Raw genomic sequence first — 17,357 nt, forward strand, 5'->3', positions numbered from 1 at the left:
ATATGACATTTCAGTTTCTGTTTCTGCCTTAATTTACTTGGGATAATGGCCCCCAGCAGTATCCGTGTTACTGCAGAGGACATGATTTCATTATTTTTTATGGCTGTGTAGTACTCCATGGTGTATATGATCCATCTTAAATGGATGGTACCACTTCTGTTAAACTTTTCTTGACCCAAGCAGAGTTAGTAGCTTCTTCTATTCATACATTTTATCTGTTATAAATATCACCTATCAGTGAGCTCCTCAAGGCCTAGGATCTAAGTTGTTGTTTCTGTATGCCTGTGATCAGTACATGATGCTGCTTAATAAATGTCCACCTTTTGTATTACTAGCATACTAATTATCATTAAAAGAGATGCTACTTTGCTATAAAGAAGCTTTTTAGTTTGATGTACTCCAATTTGTCTATTTGCTTTCGTTGCTTCTGCTTTTGAGATCTTATTTAAAAAATCCTTGCCCACCCCTATTTCATGAAGCATTATCCTGTATTTTCTTCTAGTAGTTTTACAGTTTTGGATTTTACTTTTAAGTATTTAACCTATTTAGAGTTAGTTTTTGTGTGTGGTGAGAGACTAGTTTCATTCTTCCATGTGTGGATATCCAGTTTTCCTGGCACCATTTATTGAATAGACTGTCCTTTCCTCATGTGTGTTCTTGGCATCTTTATTTAAAAAATCACGTGGCTGTAAATGCATGGATTTATTTCTGGGTTCTCTGTTTTGTCCCATTGGCCTGTGGGTCTGTTTTTATGCCAGAACCAGGCTGTTCTGTTTACTATAGCTTTGTAGGATATTTTGAAACCAGGTAGTGTGATGACATCAATTCTGTTATTTTTGCTCATGGTTGCTTTGGCCCTTCAGACTCTTTTGCATTTCCAAATGAAGACACAACCTCCAGAATGGAAGAAAGTACTTGCAAACTATGCATCTGATAAGAAGTTAATATCCAAAATGTATAAGGAACTCAACAGCAAAGAAACAAAACAAAACAAAAAAACGCATAAATAATCCAATTAAAAATGAGCAAAAGACCTGAATAGACATTTCATTCCTCAAAATAAGACATACAAATGGCCAACAGATATGTGGAAAATTACACAACAACACTAATTATCAGAGAAATGCAAATCAGAAACACAATTCAAAATCATCTCATTCCATTTAGAATGGTTATTATAAAAAAGACAAAATATAACAAATTCTGGTGATGATGTGGAGAAAAGGGAACTCTTATATACTGTTGGTGGAAATGTAAATTAGTACAACAATGATAAAAAGCAGTATGGAAGTTCCTAAAAAACTAATGATGAAACTACCGTATGATCCAGCAATCCCATTACTGGGTATATATCCAAAGGAAATCAGCATGTTGGAGAGACATTGGCACATTCATGTTTATTGCAGTGGTGTTCACAATAGCTAAGACATGGAATTAAACTAAATGCTTGTCTACAAATGAATGGATAAAGAAAAACATTTTATATCTACATCTATATATAAATGTGATATAGATAGAGAGATAGATATAATGGAACACCATTAAGCAATAAAATAGAATGAAATCCTGTAATTTGTGGCAATATGGATGAACCTGGAAGACATTATGTTAAGTGAAATAAAGCAGGCAATGAAAGAGAAATACTGCATGTTCTCACTCATATTTAGAATCTAAAAAAAGGCAGTCTCATAGAAGTAGGGTAAAATAGTAGTTACCAGAGGCTGGAGAGGGTAGGGGAGACGAGAGGACTGGGAAAGATTGGTCAATGAGTACAAAGTTACAGTTAGAAAGAATAAATTTTGGTTTTCTATTACACATTAGGGTTAGGGTTACAGTAGTAAATAACAATGTAATATATATTTCAAGAAAGCTACAAGAGAAGATTTTGAATGTTATTGCCACAAAGCCACAAAGAAATGATAAATATTTCAGATGATGGATATAGTAATTACCCTGATTTGATCATTATACTATGTATACATGCATTGAAACATCACATTGTACCCCATAAATGTGTATAATTATTATGTGTCAATTATAATTAAAATTAAATTTTATTAAGAAATGATACATATAAAGAGCTTAGCCCTGGGATAGAGAAAGTACTCAGTGCCTTTTTAATGCTGTTATTGATGTTGTTTGTGGATTAAATTAATTTGGATGGCAGCTTATAAATCAGTTTCATACACACTTTCCTCATTGATACTTGAAAAAATGCTATGAGGTACAAAAGGCAAGAACTGTTATCTCCATTTTATAGATAAGGACACTGAAGCTCAGAGAGATTAGGAGTCTTGCCCAAGTTCACATAGCCAGTAAGTGATAAACACTGAGACTTGAACCCAGATTTGATGATGGTGTAGTTTTGTATTTTTATTTCTACTGGTCTTGCTCTAAATTGTCTTACCTTTTAAAATACAATGTCTATAAATATTGTGTTCATTAACTATAAATGTAAAAAGATGTATTAGCAAAGGCTAAAAGTTTGGAATGAATGATATAATAAATATTTTATTCTTGATAGAAGTAGCAGAATTATGCAGAATGTCTTCTTGCTGGCCTGCCTTTCTTCCATTCCCCTGCTGAAAAGAAAACAACAACAACAACCACAACAACAACAAAGAAAGAAAAAAACAGGCAGAAAAATGTTAACTGCCAGTTGAAAACATCCCTTTCATCCTTAAGACCTGGAGGCCATAATTAGGGTATCATGCTTCAGCTGGTGGCAATGTATATTAATTACAGAATACTTAGGTATATGGAAACAAATCATTTCCTGATTACTGGCGATACTTACTCAAACCTATAAAGGTTGAAAAGGCCTTGTTACTCTGGCTATGTAGGCTTCTAGTTGACATTTTCTCATTTTAAGATTGGTGCCTATTGGACTGTTCTTTTTGTGTTTTCCTCCCTTACAGCTATTTACTTTCTCTCTTCATTTTTAGTTCTAAAGTCAATGTAAGATATCATTTTATAGTCTTAAGTTATCATCTAGCTAATAGAATGTTAAAGAATGGGTTATTCTAAGAGCCTATACAGATTAACATGTGTTGCCTTTCCCTGGGTTAACTTCTCTGAATGTTTATCCTTAGGTAAATGCTTGGGTTGCTGATAAAGTCATGTTGATGAAGTATATCCTTTTTCTAAACATTATGATAATAAAATAAACAGCTTTAAAAATATATTGTTAATAAGTTGTTAACAAAAGAAACAGGCATAATGATTAAGATAATTTACGTTTTATAAAATAAGAGTTCAAACAGTCTAGATTCTTGTGGTTTTTATAAAAATGATACTTTAAATTTCTTTTCATTTCCTGAATAGCAGCTAGAATATAGGGAAATGAGTCTATAGTTTTTCTTGGGCATAGCTCATGGGGCACTCAGGTTGGGGTACAATAAATTATTCTTATTCTTTGAATTGACTGTGCATCTTTAGGATAAAAGTTGGAAGACTGTCTGCCGCTTTCCCTTTTTAGGCCACTTCTGTATGTTTTTGTCCTGCTCTCTCAATTGAGTATTTTTGGTTATTTGCAAGTGTCGAAGTGATAGAGAGGGCTCTCACATACCAACTTGAAAGTCAAATATGCTGGAATATATAATTTGAATTTCTGATTGTTGCTAGTATATAGTAATACAGTTTGTTATTAATTATTGATCTGGCATTGTGCAACCTTGGTAAACTGACTTATCAGTTTTAGCAGCTTTTTTGGGTAGATTCTATAGGTTTTCCTATGTAGGCAATCATTTCGCCTATAAATAAGCCTGCCTGCCTGCCTGCCTGCCTGCCTGCCTGCCTGCCTGCCTCCTTCCCTCCCTCCCTCCCTCCCTCCCTCCCTCCCTCCCTCCCTTCCTTCCTTCCTTCCTTCCTTCCTTCTTTCCTTTGTTCTTCCTTTTCTTCCTTTCTTTGCCCTCCCTTCCGTTCTTTTCTTTCCCCTTTATTCCTTTATTTTTCTTTTCTTCTTTTCTTGTTTTTTTTCTTTTATTTTTTCTTTCCAGTCTGATGCCTTTTTTTCCTTACCTTATTGCACTGGATAAAACCTCCAGAAAAATGGTGAAAGCATTCAGTCTTTCACCATTAAGTATGATGTTATCTGTAGGTTTGAGGAAGTTCTCTCCTATTCTTAGCTTGCTAAAAATTTATTTTATTTTTCTAATTTTTTTTTTTTGAGACAAAGTCTTACTCTGTCACCCAGACTGGAGTGCAGTTGCATGATTTTGGCTTACTGCAACCTCCATCTCCCAGGCTCAAGCAATCCTCCTTCCTCAGCCTCCAGAGTAGCTGGGACTATATGTGTGTGCCACGACACTCGACTAATTTAATTTTTTTTTTTTTTTTTTTTTTTTGTAGAGACGATGTCTCACTATATTGCTCAGGCTAGTCTCAAACAGCTGGCTCAAGCAATCCTCCTGCCTCGACCTCCCAAAGTGCTGGGATTACAGGCATGAGCCACCACATCTGGCGAGTTTACTTTAAAAAAAAAAATCAGGAATGAATGTTGAATTTTGACAAATGCCTTTTATTTCTGTAGCAATTAAGAAATGATCTTAGCATTTTTCTTTTTCAGTCTGTTAGTATGGTGATTTATATTGATTAATTTTTGATTGTGAAAACAACCTTGCATTGGAGGTATAAACTCTTCACTTGGTCATGATGTATTTATTATTATTATATATCAGTAAATTTGGCTTGCTAAAATTTTGTTGAAAAGTTTTACATCTTTGTGCCCAGCGGATTTTGATATTGGCTTTCTGTGATTGTCTTGTCTGGTTTTGGTATTAGAATAATGCTGGCCATGTAGAATAACTTGGGATATATGCTCTCCTCCTAATAGTCTGGATTTATTTGTGGGGTGTTGGTGTTCTTTCTTCCTTAAATGTTTGATAGATTTCACCAGTGAAACAATTTCATCTTAGAGTTTTCCTTGGGGAAACAATTTTAAATTAAAATTTAATTTTATAGTAGACATGTAGCTATTTAGCTTATCTATTTCTTCTAAAACTTTAGTACCTTGTGTCTTTCACAGAATTTGTCCGTGTAAACTGAGTTGTCAAATTTATTGGCATGAAGTTGTTCGTATTTCCTTGTTATCCTTTTAATACCTGTAGAATCTCTAGTTTGTGCCACTTCTATTCATCCTGGCATTGGTAATTTGTATTTTCTCTCTTTTTTCCCCTAATCAGTCTTGTTAGAGTTTTATCAGATTTATAGAGCTTCTCAAAGGAACAGCTTTTGGTCTTACTGCTTTTTCTGTCTTTCTGTTTTCTATTTCATTGATTTCCACTATGATCTTTATAATTGCAATTCTTCTGCCTAATTTGGGATAAATTGGCTCTTCTATTTCTAGTTTTTTAAGAAAGAAACAGATCTTTCATAGAAGATATTTCTTCTTCTTTAATATAGTCATTGACTGATATAAATTTCCCCTAAGTGGAGCTTCATCTGCCCTCCACAATTTTTGATGTTATATTTTCATTTAGTTCAAAATGCTTGCTAGTTTTTCTTTTGATTTCTTCATGGGTTATTTAGAAGTATGTTTTAGTTTCAAAACATTTGGGGATTTTCCAGAGATTTTTCTATTTTTGATTTCTAATATAATTAAGCTGAGGTCAGAGAACATATTAATAATTTGTATGACCTAAATCCTTAAAAAATTTTTTAAGGCTAGTTTTATGGCCCAGAATATGATCTATCTTGTAAATGTTTCACATATACCTGAAAATAATTTGCATTCTACTGTTCTTCGGTGAAGTATTCTGTAAATGCCAATTAGGTCAAGTTGGTTAATAGTGTTGTTTCAATATCCTTGCTAATTTCTATATATTTACTGGTTTCTGTCACCTTTAAAATCAATTATTGAGATAATGGTATTGAAATCTCCAATTATAATTGTAAATTTGTTTATTTCCATTTGTAGTTCTCTCAGAGTTTGCTTCATGCATTTTGAAACTCTGCTATTAAACACACAAACATCTAAGGAATTTATGTTCTCTTGGTAAACTGACCTTTATTATGAAATTACCTGCTTAATTTTTGGTACTATGCTCTGAGATCTATTTTGTTTGATACTGTAGTCATGCTAGGTTTATTTGAATTAGTGTTTGCTTTGTATGTCTTTTATCCTTTTACTTTTATTTTTGTAAATTAACATACAGTAAAAGTCAATTTTTTATTAGTACATACTTTTATGAGTTTCAACATATATATTGTTTCATTTAATCTCCAGAATTATGACACAGAACCATTCCATGACCTCAGCATACTCCCTCATGTTATCCCTTGGTAATTATACCCACCACCATCCCTAAACCCTGGAAGCTACTGGTCTATTTTCTGTCGCTTTATTTTTGTCTTTTTGGAAATGTTACATAAATGACATTATATGGTCTGTAAGCTTTTGGGGCTGGCTTATTTTACTTGGTATAATATTTTTGAGATTCATTCATTTTGTTATGTATGTCAATAGTTTGTTCCTTTTTACTGTTGAGCAGTATTCCATGGTATGGAACTTTGTGAGGTCTCTTCTCCATGCTCCTCCACCTGGACCATCTTCCGGATTCTTTCCAGTTGCCAGGGCTCTATTTTGGCCCTTTGGCCTGAAAGCTGGGACCTTATTTTCCCTGCTCTGCCACACAATTATCATGACTGCACCCACATCTTGGTCCAAAGACAAACAGAGAGGAATTGAATTGAATATTCACCACAGAAAGACAATCACTGCTTCTCTGACCAAGGAGGAGGGGGCGGGGCGGGGCGAAGCAAGGCGAGGCGTCCTCTCCAAGCTCTCTAAGCTTTGAGAATCTTCTCTTTAAGAAGGACGTGGACGGCCGGGCGCAGTCGCTCAAGCCTGTAATCCCAGCACTTTGGGAGGCAGAGGCGGGCGGATCACGAAGTCAGGAGATCAAGACCATCCTGGCTAACACGTTGAAACCCCGTCTTTACTAAAATACAAAAAATTAGCCGGGCAGGCGGCGTGCGCTTGAAGTCCCAGCTACTCGGAAGGCTGAGGCAGGAAAAGGGCGTGAACCTGGGGGAGGCGGAGGTTGCAGTGAGCCGAGATCGCGCCACTGCACTCCAGCCTGGGCGACAGAGTGAGACTCTGTTTCAAAAAATTAAAAAATAAATAAATAAATAAATAAATAAATGAAGAAGTAGGGGGCTTCTCCTGGAGCTTTTTCTGTCTGTTGACAGGTGACTGTTTCCGGGTTACATGATGCCCTATAAGTCCAGGTTGGGGTACACTGGGAAATATAAGATAGGGGGTGGGGTGGGGACTCACCATCAGCTTGGTGAGAGTTTGCATTCTGATTTTCATTCTCAATTCATCTCTCGTTAACATGTGGTTTTCATTTACTTTTAAGCTTCGTGAAATTGCACCAGGACAGCATTTATTCTAGAGCAAACTTTCCCCCAGTACTGAGACAGAATCCTTTTGAGCACTCTACCTAAGGCCCCAGCCTTGTAAGGTTTCCACTCTTAGGTTTGAATAGAAACGACTTCCAGCCCTTTGTGATCCTTGGACAGTATTCCTTGTGCTCCTTTTTGGCGGTTCTTTCTGCAGACAAATATGCTTATCATTACTCGCTGAAATACTTGAGGGTGACTGTTTTCCGAGCTCTGGAATCCTCTCTCTGTGCTGATCTCTTTTCTTATATTCTGTCCTATCTGCCTTGACGTCCCCAGAATCTCAGCTCTAGGAGAATACTAGGTTTTGCCTGGGTTCCCACTCCCTGTACCTCTGTCGGGAATCCGTAGGCAGTAAATTTAGACAGTCCCAGGGCTCACCTAATTTGTTTCTTATCTTTCACAGATCCCTTTCCTTCAGTGTTTTTAACTTTTTTCCCATATATTTTTGTCTGATTTTAAAGAGTTTCAGGAGGTAATGTAAGTCTAATCTCTCTTACTGGAAACATAAATTTATAGGATACAATTGAATAAATAATGGTGAAATCCAGACTAAAAATGCCTAATTATTTTAGAGATGATTGTGTGAGAGATAGCTTTACAAAGGAGGTGAAATTTGGGCAGGTGTGGTGGCTCACACCTGTAATCCCAGCATTTTGGGAGGCTGAGACAGGTGGCGGTTGGGGGGCATCCTTGAGGCCAGGCTGGGTAACATGACGAGACCCCTTTTCTACAAAACAACGACAACAAAGGAGGTCTAATTTAAACTAGTCTTTGAAGGAGGGAGGATATTCCAAGTGAAAAAAAAAATTTTTATTACCAATGAGATAGTTTGGAGAACAACCTGATAAGACGGGTCAGAGTACATAGGGAACTAATAAAAAATAAGGTTGGGGTCAGATCAAAGAAGTCTCTGACAACCAGAAGTTGTGCTGTAATGCAGTGATAGCCTTTAAGAAGTTTTTAAAGTCTAAGCAGTGTTAAATAATGAGCACAGAGTTTAAAATTAATACAAACATTTATGTCCAGCCTATGTATTTCTTTTAACTTAAGAGCATCTGTTCCTTTTTCTGTCCTTTGAATAAAATGAAAAGCAGCCTCATAAAAACATGGCTGGTATTGTTTTTATCGAATACATTACATTTACATAACATTGGAGTAAAGCCATTTCTTAACTTTCTTTTCTTTAGTTCCTTAATCTTTGTTCATAGAACATATTTTCCATTATAATTTTCACTACTCTTTTGAGGATGCGTTTCGTTTTTTCTCTACTTAAAATGACAATGATCAAAACTAGATATAATATGCTAGTAAGTTTGTTCTAATGTAGAATTTAGTTGAATGATTTGTTTATCAAATTCCTTTTAAATACTGACAGTATCAATGTAGCTTTTTTTCAAAATAGCATTATATTTCACTTGAAAGCTATTGACATCCAAGCAATTTTTATACAAATTATTCATGGCTTGTCTGGTTTCCATGTTATAATCCTGTAATGTCAAGTCATATTCTATTCTGTTTTAATATGATCATTTTAAAATTTATCAAACTCATTAGTATGTTTCAGTCTTTGTTTGTTTCCTGGTATTAGATATGTACCTCTCTCTATTTAATAGAGGTTGAAGTTTTGATACATTAGGTAAGTTTAATACAGTGAAGAGAAAAAACATGTTTTTAATGCTGTTTTCCAGCATCAGTATAGCATTAAATGATGCTATTTTTCCAGGATATGGAGAAGAAAATAAAGGAAGATATGGGGAGATTTATAGAAGAAGAAAGGGAAATATTAAAGAAATTGAAGACAGACAAGCCCCTCTTAAATCAAACCCAAGGCACAGAGACAGCAAAGTAGAGAACTAAGATAAGTGTTGAGATAGAAAGACTGGAAAGATGATGAGTTTAAATCAACAGAAGCAGTTTTAAGGACACTCTGAAAAACTAATTGGAAACTGAACAATTTGCCTAAAGCAGAGCTGCATAGGTATATGGTATACCAGCATATGGAAATAGACAAAAATGTTTATATAAATCTTTCAAGAAGAGTGAGTACAAATTTGGTGAAAGAAAATGATTTTACAGTAAAAGGACTTATTTCGAGTGGGCAGGAATCTTTGAAAGACTTCTTAAATTGGGAAAAGATTTATGAGTGAAAGCAAAAGGTAGATATGTAGAAGGCAGAGGAGAATTTTGGAGGATAATGAACCTCTCTCTTTTTCTTTTAATGTATACATACTCCACTAGAAGATTAGAGAATAAAAGTTGTTTAGAGAAATGACTACCTTCTTGTACACAACAATGTGTATAGTCAGAAGGAGCTTCTCTTTAGACAGAACTGGGATATCCGGAAAATGATATACAAACAAGATGTTTAGAATTTGTTTGAAAACAATCTGAATTGACAGATATCATTTGGATAAAGATAGACATAATGTAGAATAAAATTCACTAATATGGAATTGGATAGTGGGGTCGTTCATTTATGCATATAAAAATAAAGGTTATGAAATGTTTGGAAAGGGACGCTGTATGTTGTGAAAATACATGCAAAACCTTACAAAAGCAGATAACTTGCCAAAGGGAGATAAATTAAGCGTGGAATAGAAGATACTCTGAATTTGTTAAAAATGCTGTAGGTGCCTCAACTTCTTTTCTTTTGGGACACCAGATTATACTGAGAAAGGTTAAAGGATTTTTTAAAAAATGATAGTGTAAAGGGACGCAAAATGATAAAATCTGTGAAGAGGATAAAAGCTCCCGGTGTCTTAGCTGAGCAAAGCTGTCCAGATCTTGAGCATTGATTTCATACCTCCACAAGCAGTTTGAATGGAATATGGACAAAACAAGAAATTACACAGCTAACGATACAAGATGCATTAGCTACTTCTTTTTTCAGAGGGAAAAAGAAGTAATACATAGTAGGAATGGAACATACTGACTATTCAATACAATTGTAAAATATTTGCAGGAATATTTTAAAGTCAGGAGGCTAGCAAATAAGCCAAGAAGGTTTTCTTTTCTTTTCTTTTTTTTTTTTTTGGTTTGTTTTTGTTCTTTAGTGGAAGAAAATAATGGATCAGATACAATCATTGATTTTGATTAAATAAGCCAGAATTGCTTTATAAAGATATTGTCTACGTATGCTTTAGAGAAGAAGAATAAAAACCTATTTGATAAATAAAAATAAAGGGGGCATACAGTACCTAGGCTCATCTCATTAGTCATCTCTCTTTTATGCCAATGCCCAAGGTATGTTATTTCTCCCAAGAAAAATCAAATCCTTTAACTTGCCATTAGCTCTTTAAACTTTAAAACTAAATGTCCTTCAAACCAACAACTTCAATCCTGAGACTATCTCCCACAGATATACTTAGACAACTAAGTGTATGTACAAGGAAGTTAATTGCTTTTAACTGCGGAAATTGAGGGAAAACCTGAGTGTTCAACTAAATGGGAATGGATAAATAACTTACGACATGCCTCCACTATAGATTACTGTGTATGCACTAAAAGAATGAAGTAAGTCCTGTGCACTGAGATAGAAGACTATCTGTGTTATCTGCTCAAGTGAATTTTAAAATGCACAACAGTATGTATAGTAACCCACTTTTAAAAGGCCTTTATATATTTTAATACAAGCATAATGTAGATTATGATACATAGAGAATGAGGTCTTGAAGTATGCTTACTAAACTGTTAACAGTAGTTACTTCTAGTAAGTGAAAGAGGTAGCCTTTAAGTTTTAAACTTATATCCTTCTGTATTTTGACTTCAAAAAACATACAAGCACATATTAAATTTTTAAACCTGAAATTTATATGAGGGAGAAAACAAACACAAGTTTGGGAGCCAATGTTTTCTCCCCAGCTCCTGGTTCACTACCTTTTCTCTTACCTTAACCTTTACCACTACCACAAACTACCACAAACGAACACTTTAAGCACAACTCAGTTTATTATTGGAAGAGGTTTCACAAATAAGTTCCTGGTTTCCAGTTAACTTGTTGCAAAGTTTACATCCTACCCAATGTGGCTACATGGATTTAAAGTTACCAGTGGTAGCTTCTGAGTGAAATTTTGTTTGTTTGTTCATGGAACAAACAATGTGTTCATGGAACACATATTAAGTACCAACAGTATGCCAAACACTGGGGAATTCAAAGATGCTAGTCTCAACTGTTTCAGCTGATACTTGACTATCCTCTCCCACACCCTAGTGTCCTCACTGAGTACTTCCCAATACTCTACATTTGAAAGGTGATTCCCACAAATTTATTGCAATTTAGACCCCATATATCAATTTTAAAAGAGCTGAAATGGCTCTTCGCATGCCTTCAGCATGAGAATATTCCCGTAAAATTGGCATCTCTTTTTACAAGATGAGCTATTATTATTTTACTTCTACTCTTCTAAATAACAGAAACAGCAGACGAATTAGCAATGGAAAATAAAAATAGTGGCATAGGGTATATAATGTTTACAAAGAAAAAAGGACATTTGTGAAAGATTTGATATTTGTTAACAAACATGTAAATCATTGTTGGAAAAAGAAAAATATGATATATACACTTGTTTTAAAGTGTATGCATAATGTGTAAATAGTTTTGGAATGAAAATGTTCATCTCTTTCCCTAGAGGGAAAGTGGCTGGATCAGATCATCTCTTTGAAGTTCCAGTTCTGTAATTCAAGCATTTTCTTTAAAAAGCAGTTTTAAAATTAAAATGAGAAACTTAACTGGGGTTTATATTACACATACGTGTAGGATCAATATTTTTAAAACTGCGTTCTTAATATGTTACGCCTTTTGCTCTTTAAATCTGTGAAACGTAACCTTAGTTTTATTTGAAGTCGTTAAAATATGAAGGGAACAGAGTAATCAATGCTATTGATTCTTACTGTATTTTATTATTAGAAAGCAATTTGTGTATCTGTCTTCCTGATTTTTTATAATGAAACATTTCTATCTTTGAAACTACAGACTCAATCTTGCCAAAATGTTCATTTGTTTTGCATCATTATTAAATTGTATATTGTCCCCTTTTGGTGTACTTTACTAGTCTGTTATACTCCTTTTAAATTCATTATTCCTAATTGACAAATAAACATTATATATAATTTGTCATGTAAAACATGATGCTTTAATCACATCATGGTGAATGGGGTATCCATCCCCTAAAGCATACATCTACTGTGTACCCATAAAAATTAAAAATAAAAGATAAAAAACGAAAAACATGATGTTTTGAAAGATGTGTATGTTATAGATTCAACCTGTTATAATCTTAAAGTGATTGTCATTCTTCTAACTTATATCAATAGAACTACTGTTTGTCTGTCATTAGTTGAGACCATCAGGGTGTAGTGGAAAAGCTAATCAACAAGGATTCTTCTCACCAGAGCTCTGTCATTCCTCTGAATTGTGGCTGCTAGCCTGTTAATTTTCCACTAAACCTTTATGCATTTGGAGACAATTAAGTCTCACGTTGGGGTTTCCTGGGCTTTTTTTCCCCAAAGATAATTAAGTCTCAAACTTGAAACTTGAAAGATATTTGGTCAGGCAGCAGCAATGTACTGAGTACAGCCTTCTCAAAGAGGTGAAACAATACAATTAGTAGAAAGAACTCCTATCATGTACTCAGTACAGTTGCTCTCTACTTTTCTTTCTCAACCTCCCCCAAAACAAAACAAAACCAAGATGCTTCAGTCAAGCACTATAAAAGGACTATTAAATTATCGTTAAAAGGAATGTTGGACAGTCTAATACTCTCATTCTGCAGATGGGAAAATAGAAGTGCACATTGTAATTATTTTTCAAAATAAGGTAAAATCTCAAAATTGTGTAAATAAGCAAACATATATACTCTTTCCTTAATCGTTTTTAACCTAAATTAATCTTAATTTTGTGTTATTACTGCAGTGAAAGAAAATATGCAGTGTCACATATCAGGAAAGTTGTGCAGTTATTTTTTCTTCTCCTGAATAATTATTCTGTTGCCTTTATGTTCCACATATGTTAAACCACATTAATATTAAAACAATTTTAGCACACAAAGATTTGTAACCTCATTTTACCTTGATTAGTGACTCAACTCATGTTCTTGTTGTAGGGCTTTGACCAGCTTCGACTTGAAGGATTGCTTTGCGATGTGACCCTGATGCCAGGTGACACAGATGATGCTTTCCCTGTGCATAGAGTCATGATGGCATCTGCTAGCGATTACTTCAAGGCTATGTTCACAGGTAGTTTGCCTTTTAAAACTCTGAAGCCACATTAAAACAATATGAAAAATCTGTGTTTAAATCTTTTTTATTTCTAACCTGAAATTTAGTTCTTTTGGAAATAACTTCAAAAGAAGTATACAACAGTATGTATGGTTTTCGGTGGTGCTGTTTTAACATGGAAAGTTGATGCACTTTTTTTCATACTGTCCATTTTTATCTCACAGCTTTTCTTTTTCAAGCTCATATCTGAGTGGGCCATTAGAGACTCTGTGTCCTGCTAATACAATCTCTACTCTATATCAAAAGATAGGAAGTGAGAACATTTTGGAAGCACTTGCATCATATATGACCTCCATTAGTATAGGATTATCCTTTTTAAGTACTTTAACGGTAAAATGTGCAGCAGACTGACTCTAATACAACTGCTTATATAAAATAAGACTTTCCCTTGATTTTATTGCATCTAATTAGCAGCAGAAGTGAGTTTGACCATAATTATCCACCTTCATTTAATTGAATGTCTTTTTATTTAAGGTGGAATGAAAGAACAAGATTTAATGTGCATTAAACTTCATGGTGTGAGCAAAGTTGGTCTGAGGAAAATTATTGATTTCATTTATACTGCAAAACTTTCTCTTAATATGGACAACCTTCAAGACACGCTGGAAGCTGCCAGTTTTCTACAGATTCTGCCAGTTTTGGACTTCTGTAAAGTATTTCTCATATCTGGGGTAAGATATTTTGAAATCTGTTTTCTTCTGTGGTAGAGTCTGATGTAGCCTGTTTAGATTAGGACTCATGAAATCTGCTGTGCAGGAATGTGAAACTTGCCATTAGACAGGTGTGTCTTATAGTATGTGATCTGTAAGCAAGGTGAGATTGAAACAGGTGCATTTGTATGAAATAGAATCATTTAATAAAAGCCTCTGTGTTGGCTGGGCGTGGTGGCTCACGCCTGTAATCCCAGCACTTTGGGAGGCCGAGGTGGGCGGATCATCTGAGGTTGGGAGTTCAAGACCAGCCTGACCAACACGGAGAAACCCTGTCTCTACTAAAAATACAAAAATTAGCTGGGCATGGTGGTGCATGCCTGTAATTCCAGCTACTTGGGAGGCTGAGGCAGGAGAATCACTTGAACCTGGGAGGTGGAGGTTGTGGTGAACTGAGATCGAGCCATTGCACTCCAGCCTGGGCAACAAGAGTGAGACTCCATCTCAGGAAGAAAGAAAAAAACCTCTGTGTAATCAAATGACATTAGATACTAATAATGTTTGATAAAGATATATACTTTAACTGTTTGATAATGGTATGTACCATAATCTGGTTTTATTCACCTTAATGACTATACAAGCAGGCTTCTTAAATGTAATTGAATGGAAAAGTAATCTGAGCTTCTAGAACTCTTTTAAAATTTCATCTTTTAATATGGGAGCTAGATCTTAAGAAGAACTAATACCTATGGGCAAACCTGTAAGAATGTCAGTCTTGATTCCATAGAAACATATCACCTACTGAATAGTGTTTAGCCGTTTTTTAATAAATAAGATAGGGCACTTACAACCACCAATCAGTGAAGTACTTAGTGGTAGTCGCCCAGTTCCTGAAGAGAGTGTTTTATTTTAGCTGAGGCCCTTAAATTTTACTTCTGGGAAGATAAATGGCTACATTTTACAGAAATATTGCCAAGACTTCCAGAGGTCTGGAGCTTGTTTTTCTGATTAAGAATTCTGGCAATAGTAATTTTTGGTATATTTTCTAACTCATTATGTTGACGGGTATGTTTTCTATAATTTTTTTTAACTCATATCAATCTTAGCATCGGTAAATAATTGCTGTCAGATCTTTGCAACATACGTTTTTTGAACATGGAACCTTCTTTAAAACAGTAACTTTCAAGAGAACGTGTCCTTAATTATTTTATTATTAAGGTACTTACTATCTTACAAAGTCAGCCAATGACTAATTTAACTGGCCTATTGAAAGTATGATTTTTGTACGTTTGATTTTAGAAAACTCAGACTACTGTCTCACAATTACTTATAAAATTTGAACTAATTGCTACTTTTAAGGGTTTTTATGGCAGCATAGTGCTATATTGTTGACTTGTATTGTCTTCTTTATTGCACAAGTAGCCCAAGTGAGGTTGGTTAATTCCCATGCTATTGCTTGCCTCCATTACTGAATTTAGGTGCTAAATTTTATTTTAATTTGATCATACAAGGCCCATTCCCTCAAGAGCTATTAGGATCTCACCTGTGGTTGTGTCACTGGCATGATATAACAACTTCATTTCAAGGAAAAATGAATCGTATTGAATGTGATTTTCAAAATGCCTCAAGTCCAGAATTTAATTTAGCAGTAACACTTAAAGCTTATACTTATAGATTCTTAACATTACTTTATACTGATCTTAGCAACACATGGTCATGGTGAGCCAAATTAAGGAAAGTGCCATGATTTCTTTGGAACTATTCATTAACAAGAGACATTGTTGGCCTATCCTCTAATACGAAAGTTTAGTACTTAGAACTTCAGATATTGATTGTGATCAGTTCCTTTACCTGAAAGAAAAGGACCAAACTGGATAATACACAATACAAGAAAGTTATAGTAATATTATTGTCACAATAATAGAAAAGAATTTTGTTCTAGATAACTGTATTTAAAGCAATTTTATTTAAAGATGAGGCCATAGTCACTTTGTAATGCTAATTTCCAGCAATTAGACTGTTGGTTCCTTAACCTGTGTTGAAACATTTATTATAATTGTTTAACAATTTAGAAATGTCTTCATTTTTATAAACACTTAATATTGCCTTAAATCTCATGTTCATTATTTTTTTGCATCCTTTGCAGACATCCTAAAACCTATTTCTAATGGAGAAGAGGCTTCTCTCTAGCAAAGATTACTTGTGGTAGAGTTTGCTCCTACCTCTCAGTTTTAGAATTTTCTTGCCTATGAACTTTTAGGAATTACCTCTTTTCTTTGTATTATTCTATCTTACTTGTCCTTCATCCTTTTTTGCGGAGGACATGTCTGTATGGTTTTAGAGTAGAAATCTCTTATCTCTCAGAATCCATGGTAATTTTTGAGAAAATCTGGCAGATTATTAGTTCCAGGAACATGCAAAATCCAAGTTTTCCTTTACCCTTCTTTCATGCATTCTGTTTTTTAGTTAAACCTATGTTCAGCCTTGCCTTATTTATTTCCCCTTTCCTTCTCGGCAATCAAGTGAAAAAGGAAAAATAGTAACCCAGTGTATTTTCTACTTATAAAAACTGAAAGTCCCAAGATACTATATTTTTTAAAGGAGAACTTTTTGAAGTTCTTCCATGAGCTAAGTTATTATTGATAAATTTTAATACAACGTTCTCATGTTTAAGAACTGTGTGCTGAAATCAGATGCTTTAGAGGAAACGGGATTTATGTTTTTAACGATATAGTGATATTATAGTTCACATAACCAAAACACTATTTGGGTTTGAACTTTTAGACAGAAAAATTCCCTTCTAATACAATTCTGTTCTATCCTATTCTCAATCATTTGTGTGGAGGAAGAGGAACAGTGGTACATAAAATGTGGATCAGTAGCAGTGGTACGTAAAACGCGAATCAGTGAATAACCCAGAAAACATGTATGTATTAGTTTTGAATGATAACTTTAGATACAGTAGTAAAGCCATACTCACCTTTGGTGGGATAGAGATACCGTTTTCTATAACAGAGCATCAGT

The 17,357-nt window shown here is 34.5% G+C and overlaps 1 protein-coding gene across 6 annotated transcripts in view; it reads left to right on the top strand.

Moving 5' to 3' along the window:
• The window catches only part of KLHL13 (kelch like family member 13), a 198,818-nt gene that overhangs the window by 162,385 nt on the left and 19,076 nt on the right, over positions 1–17,357 (top strand). For all 6 annotated transcript variants that reach the window (XM_003918183.3, XM_003918178.4, XM_021932577.2 and 3 more), the window contains 2 exons: positions 13,509–13,641; positions 14,158–14,354. In XM_003918183.3, the coding sequence (XP_003918232.1) occupies positions 13,509–13,641; positions 14,158–14,354 (330 nt within the window). The remainder of the gene's footprint in view (positions 1–13,508; positions 13,642–14,157; positions 14,355–17,357) is intronic.

Source organism: Papio anubis, chromosome X (genome assembly GCF_008728515.1).
Source record: "Papio anubis isolate 15944 chromosome X, Panubis1.0, whole genome shotgun sequence".
Lineage (NCBI taxonomy): Eukaryota > Metazoa > Chordata > Mammalia > Primates > Cercopithecidae > Papio > Papio anubis.